Genomic DNA, 27,363 nt, shown 5'->3' with positions numbered 1-27,363 from the left:
AGCTGTGCCTGTTTGTTTCCACGCTGGCTACAGCTGCTTTCTCACTCTAACGGGCAGAGTTGGGTAGTTGTGACAGAGACACAAGTCTCAAGTATTGACCATTTGGTCCTTTGTAGAAAACGTTGCTGACCTCTAGTTTAGCTAACCCACCTCGTTTTTTTAGATAAGGATATAGAGGCCCAGGGCCAGAAGCACTGTGTCCAAGGTCACACAGCTCTTGGGTAGCTGTACAGCCGGGTCGGTCTCCCTAAACCTCAGTGCTCTTGCACTGTGGCCTGGGATTCTTTACTGGATACAAGGTGATGAACTTCTTTTTCTTTCCAGAGTGGACTCACCCCCCTCCATCTGGTAGCACAAGAAGGCCACGTTCCAGTGGCAGACGTGCTTATCAAACATGGTGTCACAGTGGACGCCACCACGCGGGTAAGGCAGGCAGCTGACGCTTGTGTCCACGTGGGCTTGTCCTCCTTCCTCCCCCTTCTCCTCTGTGTGTGTGTGTGTGTGTACCCCTCATCCCACCCAAGACCTGCTTTCCTCATGCTTCAGAGGCAGGCTCGTCCATGGAGCTTTGAAACCCCAAGGGCTTGGCAGGGCATTCTTCTCTGCCACTTCCTGGGGGTGGCGATGGGGATTGAAGACACCAATCTCATTATCTTACTTTCTAGGGAGAACTTGGAAAAGTTTGCTAGACCTTTGAACCTCTATAGTGAGAAATGAGGAGGAACATTTAATCATGATTCTATCCATCAGATATGTCAAAAGGTCAGGCTTGCATGGATTCACTTGAAGATCCAGCCCCTTTTATTCCAGCAATTAGCTAAATTCAGTTCAACTTTCTTTGAACCACCTCTGTGTGCAGGGAGCTCCATGGGGTTGTTGAGGGGCACAGCACATGGGGTGGGATGTGCCCAGAGGAGGGGAGGGGACAGGAGACTGGGAGGGAACGTGAGGTGAAAGAGAGGTGCCGCTGCCCCCACAGAGTGCAAAGCAGGGAGAGGGTGTTTCCATTTGGTGAAAGGAGGAAGCTCCATGGCACAACTGGCATTTCATGCCTTTTACCACTTAGCAGTTGTATTAAAAGGAATAGACAAAGTGACACCCCTCCAGCCCCCACCCATTCCAGAGTTCCACAGGAACACCAGTCAACCATGTCATGTTAAAGTGTCTTTGAGAAAAATCTAGCAACTGTTTTATCCCCAACTGTCTGCAGCTTCACCAGGAATCTACTTAAAACCTAACAACATTCTGGATCTGTGAGGCTTTCGGGGACCCACTTAGATCTTTTGGGGTCCTGTGTGAGGGACACCCTAGACTGAATTAGAATTCAGGGTCCCAGAGCCATACTGTTGCTTGAGGTACAGCCTGCAGGGTCTGTCTCAAGATGGTTTCTGGGACCTGGCATCAGCTCCCCGAGGACATTCAGGACCAAAGTGCCCAGGGAACCTGGCCTTGTCTGTCTGCAGGGAAGCACCCAACCATTTAGCAGAACGGATTCCTTGAAAATGAGCTCCCTTGCACCCAAACTCCAATCAATCTGTAAATACCCCAAACCTGATTGTTTCAGGCAATGACTAGTTCATATGAATTCTATTCCATCACAACTCAGTAACCTGGATGGATTTTGTGGGGTTTTTAGACAGTGGAGTTTCCCCTTTCTAGTGGAAGTAAGTGTGCTCTTGCCAGGTGGGCGGCCACCTCCATGCAGCTGGGTGTCCCTGTCGGAGCTCCCTTCCCAGCGGATGTACGGATGGTGGCTCTCTTCCTGTGGACTGGTCTCCCCTGGCTTCTGTTACCTGTGGCTGCCCAGCTTTGCCTGCCACCTGCTCACACCTCTTCTTCTCTGCCCCTCCCTCTATGTGCTGTCTCCAAATGTGGATCTGCCCACTTAGACCTCTTCATGGGGCTCAGTGTCAGTTTTCCCATCACCTCCTTGACCTCATCTCCTCTTGGACCTCACAGGCATCTCAAACTTCATTTGTCTGAAACCTGGCCCTGTTCCTTCCCAGGCCAGTGGTGTCCAGCGGCAGCAGCAGCACAGCTCACACCTTGTAGCAGCTGCCAGCCTTCCAAAGGGCTTCCCAGGCCGTCCTCCCACTTAGGCAGCCGTTGTAAGGATCACAGTCAGGCCCAGCCATCATGGCTCTGGGGATGCCCGGCAGCCCTCCTCTCACTTGTTCTCACTTCTTGCTTTCCAGATGGGTTACACTCCGCTCCATGTGGCCAGTCATTATGGAAATATCAAGCTGGTGAAGTTTCTGCTACAGCACCAGGCAGATGTCAATGCCAAGACTAAGGTGTGGGAGCACTTCAGAGCTGACCTGTATACTTCTTAAGTACCAAATTAGGGTGCAGTCAGGGTTACTCTGGGTGTGCCTCAGGCTCTACCAGTTTTAAGCTTTGATCCCAGGGGAGGAAATGGGTAAACTACATTACTTTGTGTGTTGTGCATAGAAGGCAGACAGGCCTTCGTGTAATTGTGGGGAGTTGTTTCTCTCGTAGCTAGCTAATCTGCCAAAATGTCACTTCACTTTACAGCAAGGATACAGTCCCTTGCACCAGGCGGCCCAACAAGGACATACAGATATTGTGACCCTGCTTCTCAAAAATGGTGCTTCCCCAAATGAAGTCAGCTCGGTAAGTACCCATCAGAAAACCACTCTCATGGGCAGCCCTGGGAGACCCTCATTAACCAGGAGGCTCCATCTCTCCTTGCTGCTCATCTGGGGCCTGGACAGACTGTAGGGACCTTAAAGTCACAGCTGCATCAGCATTATGGGTGTATGATGATCAGTTTTTCTTTCTGGTAAACTGTAAGTTAGCCTTTTAAAAAAAAAAAAGATTTTATTTATTTATTTAAGAGAGAGAGCTCATGCATGAGCAGTGTCAAGGGCAGAATCAGAGGGAGAGGGAGAAGCAGACTCCCTGCTGAGCAGGAGCCCAATGCGGGCTAAATCCCAGGACCCCAGGATCATGACCTGAGCCAAAGGCAGACGCTTAACCAACTGAGCCACCCAGGCGCCCCTGTAGGTTATCCTTTTAAGTACCATTTACTCTCTCCCTTTTATCTTTGTTTAAACGTCACCTTTGAAACTCTTTCTATATATGTGAAGCTTTCAATATAGTGCAAGTGAGCACAAGCAAACGTCTCAAGTGGTTCATGCTATTTCAGGGCTTCAGGGTTGTCTTTAGCAACGTAATCATTATTGAGTGGGGTGTCCTCATCTGACAATGAGCAGGTTTTACTAGATCTTCTCCATGGCCACTTCCAGCTCTGAAAGCATGTGAACCTTTGCCTATATACGTGGCTGCTACACTTACAACTGTGGTTGGAGCTGAATCTGTCCAGGGCTCAGGGCACATCCTGGACCTGGAGAACGTAAAAGAAAAATAAAGCCTCAATATCCATTTACTTGCTCATAGCTCTGTCTTTTCAATTCGGAGCAGAAAATATGCTCATCCCCTGTTTCTGCTGATTGTGATTGCTGATTGGCCTAAACAGTTCACTGAAGTATGTATGGATTATTTTAACTGTTTTAACCCTAAGTAATCAGCAGCCAAAGAACTGGTGTTGGGAGCAGTGAGCAGCACTTGCTTGCTACTTTCACCTTCCAGAATTGCATATGGTGCCTTCCTGACCCATTCCTTCCAGTTGGTCTGGTTCCCTCTTGGTGGTTCTTGATGTGTCCTGGCAAGATTCCCCCGTTCTCATTTCAAAACTCCCGCACTCAGTGCTACAGATTTAAAGCATCACTGCCTTCTTCTCTCCCATACCCCATCTTTATAAGCTTCCTTTGCTAACACCTGTCTGGGTTTACACAGGTGGAGAGGTCTTGCTCTGGGTCCTGAGGTGCAGCATGTCCACCAAGAGCCTTCTAAACCATTAGAATGTGAGCTTGGTCTGTGTGAAAGGGGCAGTGCTTTCTCCCAGAGTCCATTCTCCTGTCTGATCTCACCCTCTGCCTGCTGTTTTTCCAGAATGGAACCACACCTCTGGCAATAGCCAAGCGCTTAGGCTACATTTCTGTAACAGACGTGCTCAAGGTTGTCACAGATGAGCCCAGTTTTGTGGTAAGTCAGCTTCTGCGCTACACCCGCGATCCCAGACATACACAGCCTGACAGCCAGGGCATCCCTCTGGGTTACTGCGGGGTGAGGAGCGCATTCTGGGGTGCCTGGAAGGAAGCACCACCCAGTGCAGAGCCGGCCCGGGACAGTGCCGGTTCCTCAGTCACGCGGAGCTGCACTGCCACCTACTGGCAAGACGAGTTTAGGGCTGTGCTCAGACCCAAGGGGGCAGAGACCGCCGCCTATTTCTTCCCTTGCCAGACATCAGCTCTCAGGTGGAGGGCCTCTCAGCTTTGATTCTCTTCCTGTAAGACAAACCTCCTTTCTCACCTCCTTCCTGTCTCCACAGTCATAGCTAGGTAACCTCCAGATCAGTGGAAGGGCCCACCAATCTATTTGGGTTGAATTATCTGCTTTTTCTCAATGTAGTTAACCAGTGACAAGCATCGACTGAGTTTCCCTGAGACAGTTGATGAGATCCTGGATGTCTCGGAAGATGAAGGTAAAGCCTGGGATTCACAAAAACTTGGGGGCAGGTCAGACAGCAGGGAGCACACGGGGCCTTGAGCCCTCCCTCCTGGGGGCTTCCTGCTACCTGCCGCACGGACCAACCATCCTTGAATGCCCACGGTCTGCGGGTCTGTATCAAAGCCAGAGAGAACCACTTTTTAACGACATTGTCTGTTACCAAAAAGACACCTTTGGTGTAATTTTCAGAGAAGGAAAAATCTACGTCTCTGAGATTAAAATACAATATTCCGTGAGGTTCTGTAAACATGTGTGTTTGCACATATTACACAGTATGGAATATGATTCTACTCACATCAACTCTCAGACTAAAGAACTGCAAAAACATTTGGCCTGAAAAAAAAACATTTGGCCTGATATTTTCCTTGTGCTTTGATCAAATAACAAGCTGTTTAAATTCTGTACAGATTTTTTTGTTAAGCTACTCTGCTGACCACATAATGGGTCAGTAGGCCTTAGAGTGTCTCCATTATTATGAAATCACTGTTGTTTCAGCTTCTGTGAACCGCAGAGTACTAGGAGAATTTATTCCTGCCCCACAAAAGCCCAGCTCCTCACGGAAGTCTGCAGGGAGCCCTTGTGATGTAAAATGTTGGGGCTGGTCTGGATCATCTCTCCGGCCCCTGGTGGTAGAACTGTGTCAGGGAGATGATTAAAGCTCCTTTTGTGTCTCCTTTAATGATATGCCTCTTGCTTTAACTGACTTCCATCCCGTCCTTTCTTAAACTTGGCTCTCTTTGCTTTCCAGGAACTGCTCATATAACTATAATGGGTATGAAATCCTTTCTGTTCCCTGTGGTCCTTTCTCACGAGTGCATTCCACCCTAAGCAATCCCAGCTCTCACTAATCCATTTCTGCTTTCAACCCTCCCCTGATAGCTAACACTCTGGAGGCAGGAGCTTGACAGCTATAAGATCCACGCAGGGCGGGGAACTCCTGTCTGTCCATTTCTGTGTCTGTACCCATGCTACTGTGTTCGTGATCATAACTGCATGAGCTGTTGTTATTTCATTCTGTCAGCTCCAGATCACAGAGCCAGGACACTCACTGCTGAGTGACAGTAAATGACCCTGCAAGGTCGAGGGCTCCCACTCCAGGGCAAGCAAGGAGAGAGAAACAAAGAGGCGGTCTGGCTAGTGGATGTAGTTTAAACCTCTTTGGAATGGACTTAAGAAAGGATGAGGTTTCAGCTGCCCAGTGATTGCCAAAAACCCTAGAGTCCTCCAGAATGAATGGGTTTGGTCCCGCTGTAGTTCACCCCTCTGTCGAGTGTGGTGTGCAAAAGACAGAAACTACTCTTTCCTTGGCGTCTGCCTACCCTGCAAAGGCTGTTTTGAGGTGGAACTTGTCAAGCCAAGAGAGCCCTTTCTGGGCTCTATTTTTTGATCTTCTACAAAGTCTGGTCAGGAGCGGTCAGGAGCAGCTGCCTTGCTCTATGGACCAGGGCTGGTGGAGGAGGACTGGCCCAAGACTAAGTCACTGTTAGTGGTCCCCTTGGAGCAGCAGAGCAGCAGGGACACCCCCGCCACCGACCACACCCAACTCCACTCCTGGGGGGGGGGGGGCGGCATTGAGAGGAGGAGCAGGAAAGCAATTTTTATAGAGAAAGAGGAAATCTCTCTGCCATCACTCACATCACCTTGTGTGGTTTCAGGGGAAGAACTCGTCTCCAAGGCGGAGAAACCAGATTCCAGGGATATAGATGAAGAGAAGGAGTTGCTGGATTTTGTGCCGAAGCTGGACCAAGTGTAAGGAGCACACACGCCCAGCCCTGGGACACAGGAGAGAGGGCCTCCCAAACAGGGAAATGTCACCAGAAGGCCAGGCCCTTCGTGTGCCCCTGGCAGGGACAGGGTGGTTGCACTGTGGGTCCCAGCACCTCAGGATCCTTGAGTTCTGTGCCTAGTGGAGTGGGGATGCAGAGGCCTCCCTTGTAGTGGGTGGTCCTGGCAGTGCCTCTCTTCCTCTTTGGTGTCCCTGCTCCCAACTTTCTGACTGCCCCCCCGCCACCTCCTCATTCACAACCCGTCCCTCTCATGCATTCCCTGTTCTCACCAGAAAAGTCCACTGAAGAAGATTCACATTAACAGCTGTTGCCCAGCTGGACTCACACCCTGACCACGTCCCTCTATCCACACAGCACCTTAGGGAGACTGCCCCCCCCTCCCGCCACCGGAGGGTTTGTGTCTGTCTGAAACACACTCCTCCTCACCCCTCACTGCAGGATTCCCTGACTTACTCCCTGGCAGGCGCATCAGCACACAAGAAGATCTGGTGAATAAATCTAGACAGAGCAACTCTGTAGAAACACTGAGTCCTCAGTGTTGTCTGAGAAGATAGACGCGTGCCAGCTTAGCTCCATGGTGTATACAAAACAGGAAGTGAAACCCCAAGTGTGTTTCATCAATGTAGTATTTACTGTAGAAAACCTGAATCTCAAAACTCAAAATCATTAGTATTTACTACACATCAGTTAGGAAGAAATACGAGACTTGGCCCCTCATAAAGAACCACCTGGGATATTTGGTGGGGTCACAACCCTGCCACCCGAGGTCACAGAGCAGTGCAGATGATGTGTTGGGGCCAGAGCAAGGAGCCTACTAACAAGGGCTCTGAGGCTGAGAAGCAGGTGAGAAGCGCGAGGGAAGGCTTCGTGCAGGAGGCAGCCCCTGCAGCCAGACTTGTGAAGGACAGTTGGGCCCCCTGAATGGCTCTGAGGCGAGGGAAGAGGCTGGTCCCCATGAAAGGCTAAGTTGTATTGCATGTGTGGTGGGCACTTTGGGTTGTGGCAAAGGGGCAGGTGGGATAGGTTCTCACAGGGGTACAGAGCTGTTTCGTTAGGCCTCCCACAGCAGGTAGGGGCCACTCAGAAGGATCATCCATTTGATTTCCCCGTGTTCTGGGCATACAGGGTAGAATCTCCAGCCATTCCGAGGATCCCTTGTGTCACACCTGAGACAGTGGTGATCAGATCAGAAGAGCCAGAGCAGGTAAGAAGCACTTTTTCTCTTTTTTTCCCCATCTGTAGAGAGCAGGTACCCTGGGACAGTGATGGTTTGGAGATAACCAGCAGTAGGACAGGAACCACGAATTTAAAAGCTCGTAGCATTCACCAGGCCCCTAGACCCATACTTCCACATGTCCTTTGCAGTCTCCCTGGCTGCCAGAGTTTTTCCCATCCCGGATATTAAGGACAGGAGCCTCAGAGAACCCAAGAGAGTGCAAGATATGCTGGGTCCAGTCACGAGCAAGAAATGACGCCAGAAAATCTGGCTCCAAGGCGTGTGTTATCCCAGTCACACTTCCCGTGCACAGGCCCGCCCCTTGGGGCAGCGGGTCACAGTGCTTGAGAGGCCGCTGATGCCAAGCTACTCCTTTCTTTCACGTCCATTAGGAAGGGGAACTGTTCCTGCCTCCCCTTCCTCAAGGGATTATTGGAAGCTGAAAATACCAATACAGTGATGAAGGGGTGTCGGGTGTGCTCTTGGGAGGACTGTTAGTCATCACAGTCTCCTACCCAGCAGTTTCCCTGCATGCCACCTGAATTTGTCCCCAAAAAACAGTGAGATGATTTCAAACAATTTAATTTCCCTTGATTTAGTATTGTGCTGTTTGGCACTTTTTTTCCCCATCCACGGCCAGGAGGTTTCAAACCTAGGATAAAAAGCAGTGTGGTGTTTGGAAGTTGGAGATGATTGTTTTGAGGCCTGATAACTGAGTTGGGCATGGCCTGTTTCCTGGCCAAGGCTGGTCTTGTCCTTGCCACCCAAGGGCTATATGTCTGAGAGCAGCAGCCATGGCCCCAGACCCAAAGGGGATGTGCGGGGACAAGCCAGCTATGAAGCTGTCCCCTCAGCCATTCCGTGCTCAAGTCTGTCATAGCACTGTGATGCTGTTGTCAGTCACTGAGAGGCATTAGCAGCTAGGGTCAGATATGGCCCTGGCACAGCCGGGGCATGTTCCCTGGATGCCATCAAAGACAACAATGAGAAAGTAACCGAGTCAACCTGTGTCCTGTTGTTCTGTGACCAACCCACTGAGTCACGACCTCAAGCCAGTGGGTATTCCTGGACTCGTACTATGTGCCCTGCTCAGGGCTTGGTGTAGGAGCACTGTGAGACCCAAGCCCACCCCCAGGAGCAGATTGGGCCAATCGGGAAGGGTGGGCTCGGATCCATGAAGCCAGTTAGTGCAGGATGCAATAAGAATCAATGTCCAGGTGCTCAATGGTGCTGTGTGAAGCCTTCTGGATTGGAGTGATGGTAAAGCTTCGTGGAGGAGGCGAGGTGTGAGGGTGGGTAGACAGGGCCAGCAAAGGAGAGGGACAAGGGCATCAGGACCCATGGGAATGAGAGCGGAGGTGAGAATAAACCGGGAAGGGACCAGCCCCAGATGCAGCCCCTGCTGGCTTTCGTGAGTTCCTTGTGATGTGCAAGGCCCCATGCATGGCAGCCCCATGTCTGTGCCGCTGCAGTGTCACCGAGGGGCAGGGACCATCCCGTTTGGTAAGGCCATAGGAAGCCCCCCAAGGGTAGGGTCTGCTCTGCTTCCCTGTACCTCACAAGCCTGCAGGACAAGTTGCTTGCCCAGAGTTAATCAGTGAGGAGGTGATGGTGCCCGGCTCCAGTAGCAGGTCTGCGCAAACTGAGCTCTCTAGGACCGGGGCTTCAGGTTGTGGCTGGAGGAAAGGGGGAGCTGCAGTTTGTGCAGTGGATGTAGGACCTGAAAGGAGCCAAAGAAAAGCCATGGTGGTAGGAAGAGGTCTGTGTTTCCTTTCAGACCCCAGGAAAGCCTGTTACAAAGGGTCAGTGGTGAGTGGGCAGGACTACTTATAATGCGTCACTCGCTTTCTGGTGACAAGAGGCTCCCGAGCCTCCGCAGCCCAGAGCTACAGCAGCTGGGCCAAGACTAGCGCCTGTAGCCCTGGAAGTGATGGGACAATTGGCCTCTCTCTCCTATTCAGGCGTCTAAGGAGTATGATGAGGACTCGCTTATCCCCAGCAGCCCAGCCACGGAGACTTCCGACAACATCAGCCCAGTAGCCAGCCCCGTCCACACAGGGTAAGTGACCCCGTGGCAGGGACTCACGGGCTCTGGGCCCTCCTCTCCCCGTCTTAGAGCAGGTGCACAGAGAAGCCCAACATGGATCTGCCCGTGCCCTAGGTTTCTGGTGAGCTTCATGGTGGATGCCCGAGGAGGCTCCATGAGGGGTAGTCGTCACAATGGCCTGAGGGTGGTGATCCCGCCCCGGACCTGTGCTGCACCAACGCGGATCACCTGCCGCCTGGTCAAGCCCCAGAAGCTGAGCACGCCACCCCCACTGGCTGAGGAGGAGGGCCTGGCCAGCAGGATCATTGCCCTGGGACCCACAGGGGCCCAGTTCTTAAGGTGAGAGGTCCCTCGCGTGGGACATGCGTGTGCAACACGTGTCTCTAACCTGCCGCCACCCCGCCGCAGGGCACAGGGAGGGCCAGCTCTGGAGCCCCACACCATCTTATTCCTTTACTGTCCCCACAGAGTCACAGGATCAGGAGCTTTGACTCCTGTTCTCCCAGACACACTAAAAAGTCCATAGCCCAGTGGGAGCTTATTCCTCTCGAATCTCCTATGACTCTAAGGAAGGGGACTGAGAAGATAGGGCTACTTTGGGCCCCCCAGGGTTTAATTATTTAAGATCTAAAATGGTATTTCTAGGGGCAGCCCCTGTGGCTCAGCGGTTTAGCGCCGCCTTGAGCCCAGGGCGTGATCCTGGAGACCTGGGATTGAGTCCCACGTTGGGCTCCCTGCAAGGAGCCTGCTTCTCCCTCTGCCTGTGTCTCTGCCTCTGTCTCTGTGTCTTTCATGAATAAATAAATAAAATCTTAAAAAAAAAAAATAAAATGGTATTTCTAGAAGACAGCCCTACTGTATTGCCCCCAACGAAAAGATTAATGGGCTTCAGAGGTTTATTCCTCTCCTTTGCTGAAGCAGAGTGGGGCTCTGCTTAAGCCCTGCCATCCGTCAGGCACCATGGGCAGTGGTGTGGGACATTGCCTGGGAGGCCCTGCCTTGCCATCTGAGTCCCTGCCGTCCCCACCTCCGAGCAGCCACCCAGCACTCCTGACGCAGCCCACAGACTGCTTTTGTGTTGCTCTTCCATTCCCCGGGGTATTCCTCGCCGCCTCCCTCCTGAGGAAAGGTCATTAACACCAGTTGAAAGAGGAGGCAGCTGGGGCTGGGAGGGGTTTGGTTCCCACTCTGCGGATATCTAGGCACATCTGGCAGGTTCTTGGCATCAGGTCCGAGGGCTGGGTTATTTGGCTGAGCCTCCGCTGCATGGCCATGGCAGGACAGCCCCGTGTGAAGGGAGGTGGAATCCTGTGCTAGCTGTCACTCGGGGGCCCTGACAGTGAGTGAGGTGCCCTCGGAGCATCTCAGGAGCCCAGGGCAGGTCTGTTCCCCTGTCTGGACCTACCCCAGGATGGGCCTCACTCTGGCTGCAGGATCCCTCCTTCACCTAGATGGGTACCTGGGCCTCAGCCTGGCCTTTCCTCCCTGGGCCCAACCACCTGCCTGCAGGCATGCACACCCACGTCCATGCCCCTTGCCCCCCACCCACTCTGTCTCCTCAGCCCCGTGATCGTGGAGATCCCCCACTTTGCCTCCCATGGCCGTGGGGACCGCGAGCTCGTGGTGCTGCGCAGTGAGAACGGCTCCGTGTGGAAGGAACACAAGAGCCGCTATGGAGAGAGCTACTTGGATCAGATCCTCAACGGGATGGACGAAGGTAACTGAGCTCCATGCCCTCCTCTTTACAGAAGGTGGGATTTGAGCTTGCGCATTTGGGGTGGGAGAGACTGGGGATAGCCCCATCAGGTTCGTTCTGGGTCTCTGGGGCACCTAAGGGGGTGCACAGCCCCAGTGGTAGGTACCCGGGGAGAAGGCTCGCAGCCCCACAACTGGGTTTCTGGGGCACCTAAGGGGGCATGCAGCCCCACTGCTCGGTGCCCGGAGAGCATCCGCGCAGCCCTGCTGCTGGGTCCCTGGGACTCCTAAGGAGGCGCACATCCCCATTGCTGGGTCCCTGGGGCTCCTAAGGAGGCGCACACCCTCAATGTTGGGTCCTGGGAGGGACGGTGCAGCCCCACTGCTGGGTGCCTGGGGAGGGGCTGCACAGCTTCACTGCTGGGTGCCTGGGGAGGGGCCACACAGCCTCATTGCCAGGTGCCCAGGGAGGGGCCAAGCAGCCCTACTGCTGGGTGCCCAGGGAGGGGGCATGGATCAGGAGCCAGGGAGGAGGAGGTTCTGGGAGGAGGTGACTGAGCCTGCACCCAGCGTGACTGATAGGTGGTCCCGTGCCATGTGATTGCAGAGTTGGGGAGTCTGGAGGAGCTGGAGAAGAAGAGGGTGTGCCGCATTATCACCACCGACTTTCCCTTGTACTTTGTCATCATGTCCCGGCTCTGCCAGGACTTTGACACCATTGGCCCCGAGGGGGGCTTTCTGAAGAGCAAGCTGGTCCCACTGGTGATGGCAACGTTCCCCGAAAATGCTGTCACCAAAAGAGTGAAGCTGGCTCTGCAGGTGACAGGGCCTTACTCCTCGCCACCTGGGACTTCTCCCCCAACTCAGAATTCATGGAGGGTGGGAGGGGTTCAAGGCCCCCAGAAGAAAGGCCCCTTTCCCCAGGACATCCCCCTACTTTTGCCTAATGCATTAAAATTCCAGTTAGACGGGGATCCCTGGGTGGCTCAGCAGTTTGGCGCCTGCCTTTGGCCTAGGGCGTAATCCTGGAGTCCTGGGATTGAGTCCTGTGTCGGGCTCCCAGCATGGAGCCTGCTTCTCTCCCTGCCTGTGTCTCTGCCTCTCTCTCTCTCTCTCTCTATCATAAATAAATAAATATTTTTAAAAATTAATTAATTAATTAATTAAGTAATTAAATAAAATTCCAGTTAGAGGCATGACCTTAAAGCTCAAAAGAAAGTTGGGCAGGTGGGCTCAGGCAGGCGCTCGGTGCTGGGTGCTCGGTGTGTTCCGCCAAGGGCTCAGCACTCAGGGCTTCGTGCAGAGGAATGACTGGTGCCCAGCGGGCTCCTGCGAATGAGGGGCATCAGGGAAAGGGAGAGAGAGCTCAGCAGTGACATTGGCCTGGCAGGCCCTGTGCTCAGCAAACAGAGCTGCACCATCCAGCAGGGGAGGCCCCCATGCCCTGGCATGAACGGCCCTCCCTCCCTTTGGGGACCTGCTGCCCTCCCGAAGCAGCCCCTGTGTTCTCGAGGCTGAGGGTGCACCTTTGATGCCTCGCAGGCTCAGCCTGTGCCAGACGAGCTGGTCACCAAGCTGCTGGGCAACCAGGCCACATTCAGCCCCATTGTCACTGTGGAGCCACGGCGCCGGAAGTTCTACCGCCCCATCGGGCTTCGCATCCCGCTCCCTCCTTCTTGGACAGACAACCCGAGAGACAGTGGGGAGGGCGACACCACCAGCCTGCGGCTGCTCTGCAGTGTCACTGGTAAGAGGTGTCCCTCTGGCCTCTGTTCCATCTCCTGAGCAGCAGTGGCTCCTTCTGACCGCATCTGGTGGTGGTGCGGGGGGGGATGGTGGCAAGACGGCAGACGGTGGAGGCAGCCACCAGCTTGCTTGGGCTTCCCCGGCTAATGTGCTCTCTGGAGGGACCAAGGGAGGGGTGATCCATCTGGGTAGAGCCCCCTCTGTGGAATAGCGCTTGGAGCCCTAGAGGAGGGGTCACCAGGAGGAGGAGAGTATGAGAGCACAGGTGTGCCCCGGGCCACCCTCAGCATTTTGCCGGGCTCCGTGTCTGCCATCCGAACACTGTCCCCCAGCCCAGCTCTGCTGCTGTTGCAGGAGGAACAGACCAGGCTCAGTGGGAAGACATAACAGGGACGACCAAGCTCGTGTATGCCAACGAGTGTGCTGCCTTCACCACCAATGTCTCTGCCAGGTGAGCCTCAGCCCTGGCCAGCCTGGAGAAATCCCTGGCCCTACATGGCAGGTTCAGCGCTGCCCCCACTCGGGCCCCATCCTCACACCCGGGCTCACCCATCCTGGGCTCGGACCCGAGGATGCTTCTGCTCCCCTTTGCACATGGAAGCCCCTTGCTGACCACCGGGCACGTTCAAGCGGCCATCCCCATGGTTTACGAGCTCCTTCCGTCTGCATGGAGATGAAGCTTGCCATTGGGCTTGCAAGAACCTGCTGTGATCAGCCCTCTCTTTGTAGGTTTTGGCTGTCTGACTGTCCTCGGACTGCTGAAGCTGTGAACTTCGCCACCTTGTTGTACAAGGAGCTCACCGCAGTGCCCTATATGGCCAAGTTTGTCATTTTTGCTAAGATGAATGACTCCCGGGAAGGGCGTTTGCGCTGCTACTGCATGACAGATGATAAAGTGGACAAGACCCTGGAGCAGCACGAGAACTTCATCGAGGTGGCTCGGAGCAGGGACATAGAGGTACCACACTGGGTGTTCGACGCGGAGCGCCTGACTAGCGCAGCCTCCCCCGACTCTCAGAGCTGCCTGTGCTTTTATTATCAGCTAGACAAGGGCACCGGGGCCAGGAGAGGTAAAGTAACCCTCCCAGGGTCACACAAGTAAGCGTAGGTAGAGAAAGGATCTGTCTGAGGAGTCAGACCCCGGAGCCCACACATTTACCTGCTATGCCAGAGTTCTGGTAGTGGCCCCATGATGCAAGGAGGGCAGCTGGACAAATGAGGTGAGGAGAAAGGAACAGGGACTGGATTTGAACTTATTCCCAGGAGACTCATCACATCAAGACATGTAGGGGGCCGGGATCTTTCCCAAACTCTGGCCACAGGCTCTCTTCTGAGCCTTCCTAGGGAGCTGAGGACACAGGGCTGGCGCTCCAGAACTAGACCTACCTCTAGTCCTGATGCAGGAACTAACTAGACAGAGCATTTCTTCTCTTGGGGCCTCAGTTTCCTCAACTGTCAAATGGCTTCATGATAACCCCTCAGCCAAACACATTATATGCACAGTAGGGATCCTTATATCCATGGGTGAGATTATAACAGCATTTCTGGACAGGTGTGAAAAGAGATCCAGCTTTTCTGGGGAAGGCCTCTTTGATACTTTAGTGGCGTTCTAGAGTACTCTGATCGCGATCCTGATCAACCACCCAGGGATGTATAAAGATTCCTGCCTATTATGAAATTCTTTGAAGTGAGGAAGCATGCCTTACTCATTGTAACTTTGGAAACAAAACCTTTTTCAATATATGTGCTGCCGAAACGAGCACAGCAAAACCTTTTTCAAAACAAGCAGTGGGGCTTCCCGGAGGATGGCCCCTGTGTCTCATGCCATAGAAGGGGCATGAGCTGGCAAGAGGAGGACCAGAGCTTGCAGGCAGGACAGGGCGTGCAGGTGTTTCTCCCGACAAAGCTGAATTTGCTTTTCTCCTCCTGCAGGTTTTGGAAGGAATGCCTCTTTTTGCGGAGCTCTTTGGGAACCTGGTACCTGTCAAAAAAGCTGCCCAGCAGCGGAGTTTCCACTTCCAGTCATTTCGGGAGAACCGTTTGGCCATACCTGTAAAGGTGCTGACCCCTCTGGGTCGAGGAGGTTCGGGAGGCAGAAATCTCTAAGCCAGCCAGCCCAGTGGCCTTGTGGAACAGCCCCCTGAATCTTGCCTTCGTGTGATTGAATTTAGGTGAGGGACAACAGTCGAGAACCAGCAGGGTCCTTATCATTTCTACGCAAAGCCATGAAGTATGAGGACACCCAGCACATTCTCTGCCACTTGAACATCACCATGCCTGCCTTCGTGAAGGTGAGCTGATGGGGGCCCTGGCCAGAGGCGGTCCCAGCACAGACTCAAGGGCAAGTGCTTTTCTGAAGGGCTTCTTCCTGTTGAAGAGCTGCCTTCGGATGCCCTGAGGTACGGGAAGGCTGCTGGCTGTCTTCTGGACAGCTGGCTGTGGCCTGGCAGGGACAGTGTGCCCTGGCCCTTCCCGCAAAGCAAGGAACAAATGCCAGGGACAGACGATGGTATGCATCTTCTCACTGTAGGCCTTGAGCCCTCTAGGATGTTCTTTCTCAAAGGTTAGAAGGATTCCCCAAAACATCCACCTTGGCACTTCCTGGCTGACCGAGGCCTCTGAGGCATAGAACCCAGTGTCAGATTGCTCCAGGTTCTTGGCCGTTTGCTAGGTTTCTTCCAAGCCTCTTTTTCATGTACTTGCTTATCTTCCCCAGGGTGCCAGACCCTCAGAGAAGGGAGCCCTGGGGTCTTAGCCACTGCAGACATCCAAAGTTTTGAGCTCAGAAAAGGCAGCTTGATCAAGTGTGTTGATCTATCCAACCCTGTAAGAGCATCAGAGTCCACACTACTCGAAGGACCTCAGAAGGCCCATATATATCTCTATGTTCTTGTTGGTGTCATTGTGCCACTGCTGTTACTGTCAGCTTTCTATGCCCAACTAGGGAAAAAGCAAGGCTATGTCTATATGTCTGTGGCTCAGTTTCTCTTTACTGTCTGGGAAGAGCGTGAACCCACTTCTCTTTCAAAAGAGGATTTCCCACAACCTTGAGCAAGCATCTGGGTGCCTCTCTGTAGGGCTGGGGGGCTAGGCCTCAGACCAGTACCAAAAACAAATCTTTTGAGTATAAAGGAACCCAGAAAGAGCCTTAGTTTTTAGGTTCAAACCCCAGCTCCACCACTTATTAGCTGAGCAACCTCGGGCAAGTTATTTAACCCCTCTATGTCTCTGTACCCTCATCAATGAGACAGAAATAATAATAGTACCCACCTAGAGGCTATTGTGAGCACACAGGGCCTGGCACATGGTAAGGGCCATGTGAGCCTGCCATCACTATTGTTCTCAATGAAGTGTGTGCAGCTCATCACTCCCTCTCACCCCTGCCTCTTTGCACACATCTGTTCTCTACGTGGTGGCTCCAGAGAAGCAAAGCTACATACTGTTTGCTGGGATGGGGGTCATGTCCCACCCCATAGCCCACAGGCTTGATGCACCTTCTCCAAGCAGGGGGACACCCCAGACCCAAAGGACCCTTTCTTTGTCTTTCTCCTTCAGACGATCATGACTGATGAAAGGAGGAGGACTTTGACACCACTGGCCCTGAGATACAGCATTCTCAGCGAATCCTCACTGGGTATGAACCTCTTTGTGGTGCATGCTTGCTGCCTTTCCAGAAGGTTATATGTGACATTGCTCCCCCTCACTCCTTAAAGAGCTCCACACTGACGCTCTTTGCTTAGCCTATTTTGAGCATGAAATATGAAGCCTTTGGCCCTGGTCTGTACTTACCCCTTACAGGCTTGATCACCAGGCCAGCCTACCGACCCCAGTGGGGTCAGCCTGTGAACTGAGCCTCCATATGAGGTTATTTACTCATGCCCTGCTGACTATGTGTCCCACCAAGACTACTGAATGCAACCCAATGCTTCTCTCTAGGTTTCCTCAGTGGGACAGATCGAGCAGATATGAAGATGGCTATCATATCAGAACACCTTGGCCTCAGCTGGGCGGGTGAGTCCAGGACCTGGGGGCAGAAAGGCACTTTGCCAGTCTACACACTCCCTTCCAGCTCCTTCCCTTCACGAGCAGCCTCTTTTTACCATCCTTGGTACATCTGATGTGTGATTGTCTTGAATGAGTCTGTTGCCCAAGCAATGCCTTTGGGTGCCTCCTCCATTTCTGCCTAGTTTTTCTTTATAAGAAAGAATTAACTTTTTAAAAGACTTTATATATTAAAGAGAGAGAGGGAGAGAGAGAATGGGCAGGAGGGAGAAGGAGAGAGAATCTGAAGCAGATTCCACACTGAGCACTGAGCCCAATGTGGGGCTTGATCCCATGACCGCAAGATCATGACCTGAGCCAAAACCAAAAGTCGGACACTCAACTGACTGAGCCATCCAGGTTCCCCAGAAAGAATCAACTTTTGAAGTTATAAGAGACCTTAGAATCAATCTAGCTCACCTCATTTTACAAATGGGAAAACGGAGATCCAGCTAAATGGAATGACTCTAGTTCTATACCTAGTTAGTGACCAAACCCTGCCACTGCTCCACGTGCTAACATTGCCCTTCCTGAAGGGCTGGCTTTGTTGAGAGAAGGAAAGGAAGAAAAGGAGAAGTCTCAAAATCTTTCACTTATAATCTTGAGCAGTTACTGAGGTCTACCAGAAGTCCCATCAGTGATCGGGGCAGGTCTCATTTGAAATGAGGCTGTGTGTGGGGGGAAATATGGTGTAAGCTCAAAATGTGTTTTACTCAGTCACAGGCCCTATAACTTAGTCTCTCCCTCTTTTTTGTTAACTTTCATAGGACTGAACTTCTTTGCTCAGCCACCCTATAGAGAAGGCTTCAGACAAACTCAGAAACCTTAGCAATAACTTGCCAAAAGGCTCTGTGACAAAAATTTATAACAGAAGTTCATTCCTAAGCCTATTCATTCTTAAGGATAGGACTATTCATTCTAGAGCCAAAAAAGAATGTCTGCTGCTCCTCTGTGTGCGTGTGTGTGTGTGTGTATGTGGGGGGGGGGGCGGTTCATGCACATTCTGTCTCTTACTGTCACCATCCCTCTGGTCTCCCTCATCCTTGAAATTAGACTCCGAGGCTGTTCTCCCTTCCAAAGCACCTGTGAGAAATAACAATCAAAATAATGGGAGGGGAAAAGCTAACATTCTGCGTTATTGCCTTGCATTTAGATGGGAACTTGTATTTTCATTTTAAATGTAAATAATGCCTTTCCCTAAAGAAACATAAGTACAAGAACTGCATTTCTGTTATAATTGCTTCTTCATGGAAAGCTAAATGGCATCCTGGTGTCATACTGGCAGCCCTGCAGTGGCCTTCTGTGGGCTCTGCCCACGCCTGGCTCTGGCATTAGCTTGTCCTGTGACCTGGGATGAGCATTAACCTTGTTGAGAGGCTCAGTGTTGTCATCTAATATTTGAAGTGATGAAACAAAGAAAGGACATTCATTCATTCATTCATTCACTCACTCATTCCATACCTTTTTTTGAGCACTCCTATTCCTGCCCCATTTTCTGGAGATACAAAGATATGGGTGCTTGTTTTTCATGAGGTGCTTTTGGGTAAGAAGGAACCCCAGCTCCAGTGGGGAGGTTGTTGTGTAACTCCTGGCACTCCCCGCCAGGCACCCCTCCCACCCCCGCACAGCGCCCCTCAGGGAGCCGGAGCCAGGCGGCGGCCAGCTCACACCAGGCCTGGTTGCTTGCTTGCAGAGCTGGCTCGGGAGCTGCAGTTCAGTGTGGAAGACATCAACAGGATCCGCGTGGAAAATCCCAACTCCTTGCTGGAGCAGAGCGCAGCCTTGCTGAACCTCTGGGTCCTTCGAGAAGGCAAAAACGCCAACAGTCAGTACCGTTAAGCTGTGGGAGGCTTCTCCTTCCTAAGCCCTTGCAGGACCTCTTCACCCCAGCAGTTCTTCCTTCTCATTCCCATTGTGATCGTTGCCCTTTTTGCATCCTCTGTCTCTGTCTCTGTCTCTGTCACTCACACACACACCTCTCAGGGTCACGGGGTCCTCCAGACGGTCCTGTCATTGGAAGACAGGAGCGTCTTGGCCTCTGCCTTTCCCCATGTGACTAAGGTAACAGTCACACGTGGACGAGATGACAGCCTAGGTGCAGGGCATGTGACTTCCTGTTGAGTTTCTTAAACAATGATGACCATCCTCTCAGGACAGAGCACCCTGCCTGATGCAGTACTATCTTTTCCTCCAGTGGGGAGGGAAGATCTGTCTCACTCATTTCAGCTCTTCCTCAACTCAATTCCCAATCCTCAGAAACACTAGAGAGGAAATTGAGTGTCTGCATTTGCATCTCAAATCAACTGGCAGGGACCAAGGATTTCCAAAGGACAGTATCCATTTCTCCTCACTCTCATTCCCTGTGGAATTCCCCTTAGAAGACAAAAAAACAGTCTTTCCATGCTCTGAAATTGGCCACTGTTAGGGTTCAGAAAAGATCCGTGGAAGGATAACAAAGCATCCCCCCAAGAGGCAGGCAGTTTTGATTCTGACAAACAAGAGTTGCCTCTGCGTTCTGAGAAGATAATTCCACCATATTCCCCCACTTCCAACCTGCCTGCTTCCCGAGCCCCAGAGCCCGAGCCCCACACCCTTTCCACCCTGCCCACGGTGGTGAGAATCCCCTTGGCAAGCGCCCCTTCCCTTCTCCCCCCACGCAGTGGAGAATCTGTACGCAGCCCTGCGCAACATTGACCGGAGTGAGATCGTGAACATGCTGGAGGGCTCTGGCAGACAAAGCCGCAATCTGAAGCCTGAGCGGCGGCACACCGACCGGGACTACTCTTCATCACCCTCCCAGATGAATGGTGAGTGTCTCCCGGGAGGAGATGGGGCTGAGCTGAGTGCCACTTTCCAGGCAGCAGCGCGTGACAATTCATGAAACCATCTCCCCCTTGAGTAGGAGGTCAGTTCCATGGAGCCCCTCCCTGGTGGTGGTGAGAGCAGAAGCCAGCAAGAGAGACAGGTGTGCACACCTGTGCAGAGAGGCTCCCTGATGCTCTGGGCAGCAGCAGGCTCCTGGTCCGGTTCCAGAGAAGGGCTGGAGTCCGGGCAGCGGCTGGACTCCTGCCCCTCTCTACAGTTCTGTGCCAGGAGTGGACCCTCTTTGGGCTTGTGTCCCCATCTGTGAAACAGTCAGTGGTAGAGATGTAAGGGGCATAGGAGATTCTGGCCCAAGATCTGAGAAGCTGGCTGGTGTTTTCAGAGACCTGCTGCCGTCCTTCTGTGAGGCTAAGTGGGCTACTGTTCTTTGAGTCTGGTCTCTCCTTCTCTCTCTGTCCCTTTTCCCATCTCTTTCATCTCTCTCTTTTTAATATGCTTCAAGCATGGCATAGACACTCAGTGTGACCAGTCCTCAGGGGAGGCAACCCAGAGGCCCCTGACCTTTGTCCCTAAGGCCCTGCTGGGGGGGGAGGGCGCCCCTGTGCACCTCTTTCCTTACAGTAGCAGTGAACTTGGCCAGCTGCAGTAAGGAGGGGGGGCTAGGTGTCCTCCCCTCATTCTCCCTCACTTGCCCTCTCTCCAACCACTGGGCACACAAACAGCCCTACTCTTTGGTAGGAGCCAGGAAGCTAGGGTTCCAGTTCCTTCTTTCCCTTGATTCCATGAGCTACTGAGCTGTCTTCTCTTCTTTAAAGTTAGCAAGTTAGACTAGACTCTGAAGAGTCTTAATAGACCTTGAAGAAACCATTGAATTCAATGGTGCCTCATCTGTGAACCTGGGCAGCTACATGATGCTGTGCTCCCCAAGCTGCCATGTCCTGGCCGTCCCTGGTCACACACCCATGTGCTCCATGTGCCATGAGCGGACACGTTCTCTGCTGGTCTGGGCACGGGGCCTCCTTCAGCCAGTGGAGCCTTCATATGCCGAGCCCATCACCCGTTTCTCTCTCCTATGTCCTGTGTCTCCTGAAACCTGCCATCTCGCACCACCGCTGGGTGCAGGGCTCATCTGCTAATCACGTCCTGTCACCTTTCTCTTCTGCCTCTGACCTCACTTGGACATCTAGTCCACTCATTCTCTCACACTGCCTGTCTCTACTGCCTCCACCTCAGCCAGATGGTTCAGGGGCCAGCCACCTCCACAGATGCATGTCCAGAAAGACGTCAGCCCTTCCTCCCCACGTGTCTCAGGGCTGTGTGCGAGGGCATGTGTGCGCGTGTGCACTGCGAGGCGGGCTTGTCTCTGGCTCCAGGGGAGGCTGCAGACAGCACTCTGCTTGCTCTCATACCTGGCATAATAAAGCTCCAGGATGATGGTCCGCTGCCACATCCCTCAGGGGACCCGGCAGAGCATTGCAGGGACTGCTAGGTGGCCCAGCTCTCTTTCACAGGGAGGAATGCTGAGGAATGCTGAAAACTTCTGGAAATCCACATGGCAAAACGCTTTCCCTTTTCTCTTTGCTATCTGATCACTTGGTTGGGTTTCTTAACATTCCCGGTGCTGTTTCAGTCAAGTCAAATCAGCAGAGGTTTTGTTTCTTTGTGCCCCAATTATGTACCTAGAGAACAACAAGCACCTAGAATTATGCGTATACACAAGGCAGTATGGCAGCCAAAAATATGTTAGGAGGGTGGATCCCATGTTAAGTGTTCTTATCACAATAAAAAAAAAAAAAAGAGCCCCAAACTCAGAAACTTAGGAGTCTCCCATTGGCCTCAAGACTTGCAGCCCCAGTCAGGCCTAGAGAGTCCAATGCCTAAACAGAGTCGGAAATCCCTCTGTGGGACTGGGTGCTCTGTGACTGGTGGGTGGAAAAGGCTCTGTTGTAGTTAGTCTGCTGGAAAATACTTATTGAAATGCCCGCCGCATGCCAGGCACCAGTCTGGGCAGGGGAGATAAATCAGTTTTCAGATAGACATGCACAAAAATCCCCTAAGACTCTGCCTCCATAGAGCTTACCTGCCATTTGGAGTTTCATGCAACTATGTAATATGCAAGTGAATGATATAATGAGGGAGGGAGGAAGAAAGGGCAGGAGCAGAGCTCAGAGGGCAACAGGAGGCCAGCTCTTACAGACTACCCTAAGGACATTGTGTTTCCTGGCAGTGAGACAGAGTGCCACTGGAGGCTTTGGAGTGAAAGACTAGCATGATCTCACCTAAGTGTTCAAAGGGTTCATCTCCCTGCTTGGCTGATTTTAAACAATCATAAACCAAATGCTTCTATGCATCCTGGCTTCCCTGTCCAGCCCTGTCACACCTTCAACCCCTCCTCCGGCAGGCCTCCTGATGGACACAATGCTCCTTACTGTGGCCCATGCAGACACTCATTAATAGACAGACACCTGTCTTGGTCTACTGTGCCCTCTGGCATGAGAATTGGCTTCTATATGTTTATCCTGCCCTCTTCCCTGTCCCAGGAAGACCATCCCATATCTGAGTACCATTCTGGCCTGAAAAGAAGGAGCAGGAGGGAGGAGAGGTAGAAAGGTGGGGAGAGAGCAGCCTCTTGTGGCTCCTCTAGCACTCTCCAGGGTAGGGACCCATGATGACTTGTCCTGGTTCTAGCTCAGCCCTCCACACTGATGTCACTGTTGTCCCTTGCCTCCTTTGCACTTATCTTCTTTCTTTGCTGTCTGAGCCTCCCTATGAAGCCATGGGGATGAAGGGCAGTGTTTCAATGCTCTGTGGTGTCAGGGAAACAAATCTGAGGCCTGTTTTCCTTCCTTCCTGGTTCCTCTTGCCATATATACCTGGCCTGGTCAGAGCAGAAGGGAGCTTAAGTTCAAACGCCACTTTTCTTCCCCTATACAAGAGGGTAATGTGTTGGGCTCTTGGGTAATAAACATAAAGGGAAAAAATGCCTATGAAACAAAACAAAACAAAACAAAAAGCATGTTTTAAAAAACAAATCAGATTTCTCATATAAAAGGGAAAAAATGGACATCTCACATCCATACTTGTTAGGTCCATTTGCTTGATAAATTGGATGTAGTAATGTCTACTTAGAAATAAAATGTGTAAAAAAAAAAAAAAAAAAAAAAAAAAAAAACAGAAATAAAATGTGTTTTACCTCTATCAACTCCTAAATACAACTGGTGAATGTGGCTCTTGTCTGAAGCAAGGTTGGCTGCCCACGCCTTGTCTAGTTTGCTACTAACATTGAACTATGAGAGTGATCATTACATCTTGGTTAGCAGAGACCCAGGAGGCTAACCTGAGATGAGGAGAGACTTGGGGAAGGACTACTGTCCTGTGCTCTGCCCCAAAGCAGTAGGTATAGTTGCGTCTTGCCTGACTTCCCCAAAATGCAACCCCAGAGCAGGGAGCTCTAAACTGAGGGATGGGCTGGTGACTTAGGTGTGGCAGAGCCACACAAGACTCTTAGAAAGATAGATAATACTTCTGAAACTCAGCCTAGGGGATTCAGCAGACCTTATTATGGTCTGGCCCACCCTAGATTTTGTGAGATAATCCTCATGAGAATGTGCTTAGGCCTTATGAGCATTGCTCTGACTTAATAGTCATGGTCATTGACACTGTGTATGGCCACCCACAGACCCAGATCTAAGTTTATGGGGATGTGGATAGATCAGTGGAGCCTGATCTTCCTCTCTGGAGCCTGAGAGGGAACAGCAAGGCATATGCCCTAAACACTATTTCTAAAGGAGGGGCTCCAGGATAAAGAAAAAGCAGGAAGTCCTAGTAGAGGGTGTGTGTGAGTTCTTTTTATTTTTTAAAGATTTTATTTATTTATTCATGAGAGACAGAGAAAGAGAGAGGCAGAGACATAGGCAGAGAGAGAAGCAGGCTCCTTTCAGGGATCCCGATGTGGGACTCGATTCCAGGACTCTGGGATCAAGCCCTGAGCTGAAGGCAGACGCTCAACCGCTGAGCCACCCAGGTGTCCTTGTGTGTGAGTTCTCTTCATGGACACATCCCATTGGGTTGAAATTCCATTAAAGTAAAGACCATGGAAATTTTAAGGAGGGAAGATCCCAAAAGATGCCCAAGAATGAGCCTCAGGTATACTGTGGCCAGTATAGCTACCCTCTTCCTGTCCTTATCAGGTCTTACAGAGGTTCCCAAAAGTGACAGAATATTCACTTGGCTATATCCAAGGGGATTTTTAAGGAGCATTCCACTTCTGGCCAAAATGAGGTAAATAAATAAGGACCGAATATAACCTCCTGCTTAAAACAATCCCCACCTCCCCACCCCTGCTCCCCAAACCGGGCCAAATATATGAAACAACAATTCTTACAACTTTGGACATTAGTCAACAAGAGACAGTGATCCATGCGACATGGGAAATAATTGAGGAAACTCTATATAATTGCTAGTTTCCAGGTCATGACAGGGGAGAAAAATCCCAGAATTTTCCCTGGGTTGAAGAGAAGTTGTTGAAAATCCAGAGAGAATGGGGCAGCTAGAGTTCCTGAGTTATATAGTATTAGGGAAGACATAGCTGCTTAGAGAATTCTGTAGATCTTCAGAGGGTCCCCTGCAAGTTTTGATTGAGTGGTAATTGTCTATTCCCAACAGTCAGACTGATCATTCAGAGATATTGCATAGTGGACAAAAAAGAAATGGAAAAAAAAAAAAAAAACCTAGCCCTAGTTGATCAATACTCCAGTCCTGTCTAATCAACCTTGAAAGTAAACCTCAAAAGGATCAGATCATTTCCAAGTTACCTAACTGCATAACAGAACAAAGCTCAAGATTATTCATAGGAATACAGAAATATCTAGCACTTACCAAGATAAAATTTATAATGTCTGACATCCAGCTAAAGATTACTAGACATTAAGAGAGATAGAAAAATGTGAACCATAAGAGAGAAAAATTAATCAATTAAAATTGACTCTAGGGCAGCCCCGGTGGCCCAGCGATTTGGTGCTGCCTTTAGCCATGATCCTGGAGACCCAGGATCAAGTCCCACGTTGGGCTCCCTGCATGGAGCCTGCTTCTCCCTCTGCCTGTGTCTCTTCCTCTCTCTCTCTGTGTGTCTCTCATGAATAAATTTTTAAAAAGTCTTAAAAAAACTGACTCTAAACTGAAACAGATGTTAGAATTAGCAGACAAGAATGGTAAAGCAGTTATTATAACTGTAGTTCAGCTGTTAAAAAAGTTAAGTAGAGACATAGAAAACATTTTAAAAGATTCAAACCAATCTCTGAGAGATGAAACTATAATGTGTAGGATGAAAAATACATTGAAAGGGATTCAACATTACAGAAGAAAAGATTAATGAATATGACAACATAGTAATAGAAACTCTTCAAACCCCAGAGGAAAATAAATTTAAAAAGCATCAGTGAGGTATGGGGCAATTTCAAGTGACCCTATCTTTGTGAAAATAAAGTTCCCAACAGAGAATGGGTGAAAAAGCATTGGAAGAAATAAGGGCTGAAAAATGTCCAAATTTGATGAAAACTATAAATATACAGATCCAAGAAGTTCAGTGAACCACATGCTCAAGAAACATGAGAACAACTATGGCAAGGCATATTTTAAACAAACTGGTCAAAAGCAGTGATAGAGAAAGTCTTCAAAGTAGCCAAAAAGAAAGGACATGTTATGTACAAAAGAACAAAGATAAGGAAGACATCAAACTTCTTGTGAGAAACAATGCAATTCAGGAGACAGTGAAGCAACACCTTTAAAGTAGATCACAAAAGAAAAATAAAAAGTAGATCACATATTTAAAGAACATCTCCAAAGTAACCTAGAATTCTATACCTAGCAAAAATAGCTTTCAAAAATGAAGGCAAATAAAGACTTTTCAAAACATACAAAAACTGAAAGAATTCATTATCAGGAGACTCCTGCTTCAAGCAACATTGAAAAATAAATAAATAAAGTCTTTCAGGCCAAAGTAAAATGATTCCAGCCAGAAATATGGATCTACAAGAAGGAATTAACAGTGCCAAAAATGTTAACTGTGAGGATAAATACATAATTTTCTAGTTAGCTACATTATTTCCTCATTATTTAAATCTCTTTAAAAGGGATCCCTGGGTGGCGCAGCGGTTTGGCGCCTGCCTTTGGCCCAGGGCGCGATTCTGGAGACCCAGGATCGAATCCCACATCGGGCTCCCGGTGCATGGAGCCTGCTTCTCCCTCTGCCTATGTCTCTGCCTCTCTCTCTCTCTCTCTCTCTGTGACTATCATAAATAAATAAAAATTAAAAAATAAATAAATAAATAAATAAATAAATAAATCTCTTTAAAAGATAACTAACAGCATAAACAAAAATAACAACAATGGAATGTTGGATTTATGACACATATAAAAGTAAATGTATGACAATAGCAGAAAAGTCAAAGTCAAGAGGGAAAAATTGAAGTGTACTATTATAAGGTGCTTATACTATATACCAGGTATTATAATTTCACTTCAAAGTAGACTGTGATGGGGTACGTGGGTGACTCAGTTGGTTACACATCTGACTCTTGGTTTCTGTTCAAGTCATGGACTCAGGGTCATGGGACAGGCCCTGCCTCAGGCTACATACTTAGTGGGGAATGTGCTTCTCCCCTCCCTCTTGCCCTCACCCCACTCACATACTCTGTTTCTCTAAGATAAATAAATAAATATATATTTTTTTATTAAAAAAAAAGAGTAGGCTGTGGTAGTTCAAGGATGTTTATTATGAACCTTAAAGCAACTACTGAAATAATAAAGCAAAGACTTATACCCAATAATCTATCAAAATAGATCAAATGGAATCATAATAAATTTTAATTAATCCAAAAGAAGACATATAATAAGAAAAAGAGAAGAACAGATGGGATAAAAAGAAAAGTAGAAATTAGGAAGTGATTTAAACCTAATCATGTAAACAATCTCATTAAATGGAAATGGTCTAAATACTCCAATTGAGGGATGCCTGGGTGGTTCAGTGGTTGAGCATCTGCCTTTGGCTCAGGGCATGATCCCAGAATCCAGGGAGAGTCCCACAAGGGGCTCCCTGCATGGAGCCTACTTCTTCTCCCTCTGCCTATGTCTCTGCCTCTCTCTCTCTCTCTGTGCTTCGTGAATAAATAAATAAAATCTTTTTTAAAAATAAAATAAATACTCTAGTTAAAAGGCAGAGATAGGGGATCCCTGGGTGGCTCAGCAGTTTGGTGCCTGCCTTTGGCCTGGGGCATCGGGACTCCTTGCATGGAGCCTGCTTCTCCCTCTGCCTGTGTCTCTGCCTGCCCCTCTCTGTGTCTGTCATAAATAAATAAATAAAATCTTTAAAAAATAATTTTTAAAAAAAAAATTTTTTCAAGGCAGAGATAGTCATA

At 50.3% G+C, this 27,363-nt stretch overlaps 1 protein-coding gene across 14 annotated transcripts in view; it reads left to right on the top strand.

Moving 5' to 3' along the window:
- Window positions 1–27,363, top strand: part of ANK1 (ankyrin 1) — a 215,546-nt gene that overhangs the window by 162,142 nt on the left and 26,041 nt on the right. For 8 of the 14 annotated variants that reach the window (XM_072776618.1, XM_072776620.1, XM_072776612.1 and 5 more), the window contains 21 exons: window positions 325–423; window positions 2,196–2,294; window positions 2,536–2,634; window positions 3,976–4,068; window positions 4,495–4,567; window positions 5,342–5,365; window positions 6,249–6,342; window positions 7,506–7,584; window positions 9,558–9,655; window positions 9,758–9,982; window positions 11,206–11,360; window positions 11,946–12,157; window positions 12,881–13,085; window positions 13,439–13,535; window positions 13,814–14,042; window positions 15,017–15,142; window positions 15,256–15,375; window positions 16,640–16,718; window positions 17,021–17,095; window positions 18,819–18,950; window positions 19,786–19,932. In XM_072776618.1, coding sequence (XP_072632719.1) covers window positions 325–423; window positions 2,196–2,294; window positions 2,536–2,634; window positions 3,976–4,068; window positions 4,495–4,567; window positions 5,342–5,365; window positions 6,249–6,342; window positions 7,506–7,584; window positions 9,558–9,655; window positions 9,758–9,982; window positions 11,206–11,360; window positions 11,946–12,157; window positions 12,881–13,085; window positions 13,439–13,535; window positions 13,814–14,042; window positions 15,017–15,142; window positions 15,256–15,375; window positions 16,640–16,718; window positions 17,021–17,095; window positions 18,819–18,950; window positions 19,786–19,932 — 2,560 coding nt within the window. The remainder of the gene's footprint in view (window positions 1–324; window positions 424–2,195; window positions 2,295–2,535; window positions 2,635–3,975; window positions 4,069–4,494; window positions 4,568–5,341; window positions 5,366–6,248; window positions 6,343–7,505; window positions 7,585–9,557; window positions 9,656–9,757; window positions 9,983–11,205; window positions 11,361–11,945; window positions 12,158–12,880; window positions 13,086–13,438; window positions 13,536–13,813; window positions 14,043–15,016; window positions 15,143–15,255; window positions 15,376–16,639; window positions 16,719–17,020; window positions 17,096–18,818; window positions 18,951–19,785; window positions 19,933–27,363) is intronic. The other 6 variants (XM_072776622.1, XM_072776619.1, XM_072776621.1 and 3 more) reach the window with 1 other exon arrangement.

The sequence above is a fragment of the Canis lupus genome, chromosome 15, assembly GCF_048164855.1.
Source record: "Canis lupus baileyi chromosome 15, mCanLup2.hap1, whole genome shotgun sequence".
NCBI classification, from domain to species: domain Eukaryota; kingdom Metazoa; phylum Chordata; class Mammalia; order Carnivora; family Canidae; genus Canis; species Canis lupus.
This window is presented reverse-complemented; position numbering and strand designations above follow the sequence as displayed.